The 6,813-nt window shown below is 54.5% G+C and overlaps 4 protein-coding genes across 4 annotated transcripts; 2 read left to right on the top strand and 2 right to left on the bottom strand.

The window, feature by feature from the left end:
- Positions 1-155: 155 nt before the first annotated feature.
- On the bottom strand, positions 156-2,379 carry VDAG_06529 (uncharacterized protein). The gene is made up of 2 exons (XM_009658907.1): positions 1,877-2,379; positions 156-1,799 (listed from the first exon to the last, which is right to left on the bottom strand). The coding sequence occupies exons 1-2, from the start codon at positions 2,132-2,134 to the stop codon at positions 252-254; spliced, it is 1,806 nt and encodes a 601-aa protein (XP_009657202.1). The 5' UTR covers positions 2,135-2,379; the 3' UTR covers positions 156-251.
- A 1,087-nt stretch (positions 2,380-3,466) lies between these two features.
- VDAG_06528 (uncharacterized protein) lies at positions 3,467-3,913 on the top strand (the record flags this gene model as incomplete). Its single annotated transcript, XM_009658906.1, has 1 exon — positions 3,467-3,913. One exon carries the CDS (start codon positions 3,467-3,469, stop codon positions 3,911-3,913), a length of 447 nt encoding a protein of 148 aa, XP_009657201.1.
- Positions 3,914-4,465: 552 nt separating this feature from the next.
- VDAG_06527 (ribosome biogenesis protein RLP24) lies at positions 4,466-5,411 on the bottom strand (the record flags this gene model as incomplete). Its single annotated transcript, XM_009658905.1, has 5 exons — positions 4,466-4,998; positions 5,075-5,103; positions 5,154-5,203; positions 5,305-5,326; positions 5,407-5,411. The coding sequence occupies 5 exons, from the start codon at positions 5,409-5,411 to the stop codon at positions 4,466-4,468; spliced, it is 639 nt and encodes a 212-aa protein (XP_009657200.1).
- Positions 5,412-5,831: 420 nt separating this feature from the next.
- VDAG_06526 (mitochondrial import inner membrane translocase subunit TIM14) lies at positions 5,832-6,534 on the top strand. The gene is made up of 3 exons (XM_009658904.1): positions 5,832-5,959; positions 6,014-6,141; positions 6,194-6,534. The coding sequence occupies exons 1-3, from the start codon at positions 5,909-5,911 to the stop codon at positions 6,333-6,335; spliced, it is 321 nt and encodes a 106-aa protein (XP_009657199.1). The 5' UTR covers positions 5,832-5,908; the 3' UTR covers positions 6,336-6,534.
- The last annotated feature ends 279 nt before the right edge of the window (positions 6,535-6,813 follow it).

Here is a 6,813-nt window from a genome sequence, read left to right as displayed (position 1 = left end):
AAGAATATCAACCAGTCAAGTCCTTAGACATGTTGCCTTAATAAGGCTGGTCCATGAGCCAATGGGATACAGATGAATTACTAGGGTAGTCGATGGGGAAGTCGATGATTAATGGCCCCCTAGTCGGCCCCCTGGTCGGTACACCCCCAACAGTTGAAATATACTGCACTTGATGGTGTTAACTATAATTATAATCGCTAGTGTACGGGGCCGAAGCTTGAAAGCTTGTGAAAACATGGTTCTGCGTTCATTTAACCTGAATCCTTGCTCAGGTCCCGTAACTCCTTGCCGATACTCTTAAGCCACTCCCTTGCACGTTGGATGACGTTGGGGCTGCGTAACGTACGCATTTCATGGAATGCTTTAGCCTTACGCATATGATCGGCTATCCCCTCGACTACTGCCTTCGTTTTCTCGTCGTCGAGGTCCGCCTCGACGATCGCTGCAGTTAGGTAAAAGCTGAAGCGCTCGAATGGATACCCTTGTTCATCTGTTGGTATAGGCTGTACTTCAAGGTCAACAAAGGTACAGTAAACCCAGAGTTCTCTCTTTGACCGTTTGTGTCCTTGTTTCGCTTTTCGAGTTAGGTGTTGCGAATAATCCCAAAGTAGGCAGCACTGTTGCCCAGGAATAGGCAGCTGGAAGCGGCGGACCAGATCATCAGCAATTTGAGCCAATTCCCAGCGAAAGGTGATCATGGCAACAGGATCGAAGTCTGATTCGCGTGTTGGGTTTTCTTCCATTGCTAGCCACAAGCCGCCCCGTGTGATCGGCCCCCAACCGCTGTCCCAGTCACCAGGGCAAGTTTGGAGGAACAAGGCGGCCATGACTTTCAACCGATTATGACAGATGCTCTCAATCAGGTCACCAATAAGTGATTCGGCCTCGGTATCGGCACCCGCACCCGTTTTTGTTTTGTCGGTTGAGGCTGAGTAAGTCGGGTTACCAGGATGTGGATCCATTAGTGCCTTCGCGTCAGCTGGACCATTGTACCCAACAGTGGGTAGCTTGTTCCAGCGTTGCTCAAAATGCCCAAGGGGGATACCTGATCGACCGGTCCAAGAGTTTCCCCAATGGTCATTTTGGGCGCTAAACGTAAACTCTTGCTTATGCCATAGACGATGAACTCGATCTGCGCAACAAGTGAGGATAGAGTCGCAGAACGTGTTGTATGTGGCTGATTGGATGTCGCTCGGCTCCGTAGGTTGAAGCATGTTGGAATCCCCAGCGCAGTCATCACCGAGAGAGTCGATTAGAGGAGTTGAATTGCTCGTCAGTGCCTCGATAACCGCGCTGGCGAAAACCGATCCACAAGCACGGCTAATGCTGCGGGAGTCTTGCCACGCGTTTGACGTTGAAGTCATACTAGCCGCAGCCAACATACTGGTGTTCAATGGGCTATGCCAGTGATCAGAAGTCGTATTGACGACCCACCCTCCAGAGTGGCATGCAGTCGTATAAATAGTATAGCGGCAGCCTGGTTCGATGGCTGCATCAAGGGTCGTTGGCGTAATTCCTTTCAACTTTTGCCCACAGTCGAGTAACATGGTGAGGTTCCGCAGCCCATGACAGAAGATGAGAAGAAGTAACGGAACCCCTTTCTTCACTGCTTGCTTCGAGGCTTCTCGTACTTCACGGAGGAACTGAGCGATCATATTATTGCTGCGAACAAGCGTGACGGGCGTCAACTCCCCGCTCTGGAGTAGATCGTTGCTCAACACAACCTTGCGTTCCTGGTAAGGGTTGCCGTGCAGATAAACTGGGAATCGAGGGTCTGCTTTGAGGAGCTTCACCGGATCCTTCGTCAAGTCAGTGATCAATCTTCCACGGTGTAAAATGCAAGTGGCCATGGAGCACCTCTACACGGCGTACTTACAGCAGCTGTGAGCCACGTTTGTGACGAACCGAGACCGTGGAGCAGGTAGTTGAAGGCGTAGAAATCAGAGAGAAACCACCCGTCGACTTTCTGATGGCCTCTCATGACATTTGGCGAAGCAGCTGCCACGATGATCGTGTCCTTCTCGACGACCGGCGGAGCAGACGAGATAAACCAATAAGGCGGTGCACAGCCTTCGTCTGGTCCAGGATATCGAGTGCCATCCATGACTCCGCCTGTAACAAGTGGATTTGGCATCTTGCAAGGATCTCTGTAAGCAGATGGAATTCCTCCTATAGGGAGATCTTGTTGATTCTAGGAGGGAAATGCTGTGCCGAATGCAAGAGAATGAAGGATGGTGCTTCCTAACCCAAGGTAGGAAGAGGGTTGCGTTTATAAATCCAGGCACGGCGGTGGCATTCACCAGGAAGGTACTCAAAGCTAACTTTGATCTGCGCCAGGAAGGTACTCTCAAAGTTGACTTTGGCATTCACCAGGAAGGTACTCAAAGCTAACTTTGATCTGCACCAGAAAGGTACTCAAAATAACATTAATCTACCTAGTAGGTCCAAAGCCTGCTTAGGTAATTAGGTACCTTGAACATCGTGACCCACGTTGTTTTACAGCAGCCTCCCCACTCTGCATCACAGCGGTTCGCGAGAATCAAGGTATATATTTAATATAATCGTAGCTACGGGTACTAGTGATCTCAGATTATAAGTACTAAATTCAAGGTATCACCTGGGTTACAACTCTGCCCTTGTCTCCATCTCCATGTCGTGCTTCCTCCATCATCATGGCCTGGTACCATGACTGGCGCCTCTGTGCGCCTGCTCCGGAAAGAGGGGTAATAAACCGGGAACCGATGCCCTCGATCACCAAAGACAAGATGGTTTGGCCTGGGCGCCGGGCATCGGCAGGCACCCGTGATGCTCCCGCCCTGGCACACACGCGCGCCCGAGATGGATGGACCCTTGCATTTAGAGTTGCGATGGCTCGAGGATCTCTGCCTTGCGCTGAGCGCTTTTGTTCCAGCGCGATGCGATGGTGTGCTTGGACCTGGGCGACTCCGGGTAATTGGCGCTGCAGATCATCCGCTGGGGATCGATTCTCTCGTAGATGTGCGCTGATACTAATTGATTTGACATGCTGTGAATCGTTATCAAGCACCTCCCATCGTTGGACATGTCCGATTTGCCCCGTACGCTGTCGAGAGCGCGCGCACGCTGATAACAGCACGAGCACAAAGACGCTGTAGACATTTTGGTGTCGAAGGGCCCCCCACGGTGCGCCACAGGCTGCGATATGGGGAATAGACTCCGCGTTAGTGTCATATGGGGAGAAAGAAGAAAGCAACACAGCCCCAATGCCTCACACCAGCTTTAATCCGATCAAATAAACAAGAGCTGGCTATCGAGTGATCAAAGTGTCAAGATATTGAAGCTCAAACTCATCTCATAATAGCAGCGATTCGATCACGTCCTTCGCCAGTACCATGTCAGACGTTTACCGGGAAACCGGCCGCGGCGGCGCGGGCAACTTCTACTCGAAACAGGACATTGAGCAGGCTGAACAGGCCAAAGCCCACAGATGTACAGTCCCTCTCGACGGCCGACTGGTGATGGCATGTCTGACAATGGACAGGACCTTGAGGCGCAGAAGGTCGCTACCAACGCCTCGACGGTGACGGCCTCGACGGCCGCCCGTGACGCCTACGCCCGCGCTGGCCGCGGAGGCGCTGGCAACTTCCACGACCCGGCGACGCTGCCGGCGGCACGGGAACAGGAGGCCGCCGCTGATCGCACGCGGACGGCCGTCAACGCGAGCATCGCGCGAGCCGCGAACAAGGGCTACAGTGGGCGGGGCGGAGCTGGCAACTGGACGAGCAAGGAGGATGAGGCTGCCAAGAGAGAGGAGGAGGCACAGAGAATCGAGGAGCTCGAGAGGAAAGTTGTTGAGGACGTGGAGTCCGGGCTGGCAATGCCACCGAGGGCGCATGCGAGGGAGCAGAATGGTCAAAGGCAGGACGAAGTCTAAGAATGACAACCAGGAAGTTCAGACGGAAAGGGGCTTCTTTTCGTGCTATGTATTCAGATACCCACGACACTCGTTTGGCTCTGTTTGTTTCAACACTCTGTAGCAGGATTCGGTCAGGTGGGTGGCTGTTGTCTTGCGTCGTGCTCAACCTGTGCCATCGTTTTGGCCACTCTGTTGCTTAAAAGCAAGTGGTTGACTGAGATGTTGCTTCCCACTTGTGCGCCCAGGCAGTCGGTCAATGGGCCCAGCATAGACAACCTGACACCATCACCCTCAACCGTGTTTATGGACCGCAGGCTTCGGCAAGGACCAGGCCGCCGACGTTGCACCGAATAGGGACCACGAGCATTACAAACGAAGGCTCAATTCAATGATCGTCAACTTTTTGGTATCCCTCAGGGCCGCAAACGCCGTCCATCGTTGATGGGTGCCACCACCTATCCGAAACGCCGAGAAATGAACTTTGGCAAAGATTTGGCCCCCCAGACGAGCCGACATGGACACGCCAACGAACATGACAAAACATCCCTCCAAGCTAGCATGCGCTTAGACTCAGTCGACATCCATCTCCTCGTCGTCCTCCTCGCCGTCCTCCTCGTCGAACGACTCGTCGTCGTCGTCGAACTGCATGCCGCCCTCGCGCTCCTCGACAATGTCGCCATCGACAGTGACCCTCTGTCGGATCTTCTCCTGGCCGAAGACCTTGCTCTTCTTCTTGCCAGACAGGGCCTGCTCCCTCTCGAGCTCGGCAATCTCCTCCTCGGTGGCACCCTGCTCGGCGAGGGCCTTCTTTTCGGAGCCACGCATGCGGGGCAGCAGGTGCTGGTTCTCGGCGACGAGGCGGCGCGCAGCGTCGAGCTTGCGCTGGCGGTTGCCAGCCATGCGCTTCTTGTAGAAGACGCGCTCGCGGCGCGAGCGGATCTCCGAGACACGCTCCATGGCCTTGAGCGTCTTCTGCACGAGATCGCGGTCGTACCGGACGGGGACGTTGCGGCGGGCTGCGAACTGGAGGGTCGAGTCGACAGTCATCTCCTTGCCGGCGGCCTTGCGGAACGACTTGGTCCAGCGGACCTTGCGGGGGTTGCCTGCGCCGTGTTAGTAGGGGGCGGTGGCCATGAGAGCTCCTTAGGGGCGCCGTCGACGGTGCTGGGGGCGACTGACGCTTCATCTTGAAGGCCTTGTGGCACTTCCTGTTTGCAGTTAGCACATGCTGCCGAGCTTCTGGACCTTGATGCCTTACGATCTGCAGAACCTCATGGAGCGGCCATCGTTACGAACAAAGGTGATACCCTGCAGCATGTATCAGTATTTGACGTTATGCCAAGTTATTTGTCGCAGCATCCTTAGGGGAGGTGTATTGATTGCTTGCGACTGAGGGAGGCGGGTCGTACTTTGCTCGGGTAGGCAGGGCGACTGCAGAAGTAACAAGTCTCTACTCTTTTCTGAACGTCAGGACAAGCTCCACCGCAAAAGTTGAAGCTACCGTAACACACCTCATCTTGACGGTGAAGCAAGGTCGACAATGCTAAACGGAAGTCGGATCGGCGAGCGAGAGGGGCGCTGAGCGTCGCAAAAGAACAAAAACACCCGGATCGTCGTGTTGCCTCGCAGCTCTGAGGGACAAGGTCTTCGTTTGCCGTCGGATTGGGTGCAGGTTGTCGAGGGGGCAAACCTGGTGATTGTCGCGGAGACAAGACAATCTACTGCACTGTGTTCCTCCCACGGATGAAGTTTTTCGTTATCGCTTATCGGGAACTGGACCCTCATTGTGGCTTAATGGAGAAAACGTGCACTGAGAAGCCTCTGATTGGCGGCAGTGGAGGCTTGCTCGTCGTGGCTGGGTGGCCAACCCAAGCTGGCTGAACTCCGGTCCGAGAAAAACTCTGGCTCCAGTCTGCGGTTCAACCCGAGGCGAGGCGAGGCAATCGTAGACGGAAACACCACATTCGTCCGGCTTTCTGTAAAGTAAGGATCACCACCATCATCAACATCAAAATGGCGTCCGCACTTGCTTGGGGCTCTGGTATTGCCGTCGCGGCCTTCTTGGTTTGTCCGTCCGATTCGAATCAGCCGCTCTGCATGTACTGACATGCCTCACAGGGTCGGGCTAGTCTCGTCGCATGGCGACGCTCGCGCGGCGGCGTGGGCGCAATGGGCAAGGCCTTCTACAAGGGTGGCTTCGAGCCCAAGATGAACAAGCGGGAGGCTTCTCTCATTCTGTCCCTCAAGTACGGCACCTTTCCGATGTCGAAAATGAACTGTGAGCTGACATGTCCCCAGCGAGCGCGCCATCACCAAGGACAAGATCCGCAAGGCCCACCGAACCCTGATGCTCCTCAATCATCCCGATCGCGGCGGCAGCCCCTACCTCGCGACCAAGGTCAACGAAGCGAAAGAGTTTCTGGAGAAGACAGCGTCTTGAAGAGAATGACCAGCCACAGAAGGTGCTCGGCATGCGACGCCTGAGAGGCAGCAATGGGCTGCGTGTACATGTACAACAGGATATTTTGTCATAGCGTTGGCGTTTGGAAGAAGTCGTTGTTACGCTTCAATCTGTGTTAGGATGGACGAAATCGTAATGCGACGGTAAAGACCCACGCGCTGGGCATGTCTCTCTCCTCACCACTTACGAGCCTTTACGTTTTGTCTTGTACTTGTGTCTGTGTCTGTTGTCAAGAGCGTGCCATGCTACGCCATCTCAGCCCATCATCTCAAGCTCGAAATGGCACGGAATGCCCGAAGCTATCCAGCCTTGTTGCTTACACTCCTGACAATGAACCTCTTGGGGCTGGACTCGACCGAAGCACACGAATGCCCCTTTTGCGCATGTTGAGAACAAGTGGCAGGCCAGTTTGTGTCAGCTTCAAGAATGGTAGCGTCAGGTGCTGGTAGTGCTCGTT

The sequence above is a fragment of the Verticillium dahliae genome, genomic scaffold, assembly GCF_000150675.1.
Source record: "Verticillium dahliae VdLs.17 supercont1.12 genomic scaffold, whole genome shotgun sequence".
Classification (NCBI taxonomy): Eukaryota; Fungi; Ascomycota; class Sordariomycetes; order Glomerellales; family Plectosphaerellaceae; genus Verticillium; species Verticillium dahliae.
The sequence above is the reverse complement of the archived record's forward strand: the minus strand, read 5'-3'. Positions and strand labels throughout refer to the sequence as shown.

Coding starts and splice junctions, on each gene's coding strand:
- VDAG_06529 (XM_009658907.1), bottom strand. CDS start 2,134: ATGCCAAATCCACTTGTTACAGGCGGAGTCATGGATGGCACTCGATAT. Junction 1,800..1,876: donor AAACGTGGCTCACAGCTGCT/GTAAGTACGCCG, acceptor GACTTGACGAAG/GATCCGGTGAAGCTCCTCAA.
- VDAG_06526 (XM_009658904.1), top strand. CDS start 5,909: ATGGCGTCCGCACTTGCTTGGGGCTCTGGTATTGCCGTCGCGGCCTTC. Junction 5,960..6,013: donor TTGCCGTCGCGGCCTTCTTG/GTTTGTCCGTCC, acceptor CATGCCTCACAG/GGTCGGGCTAGTCTCGTCGC. Junction 6,142..6,193: donor TCTCTCATTCTGTCCCTCAA/GTACGGCACCTT, acceptor ACATGTCCCCAG/CGAGCGCGCCATCACCAAGG.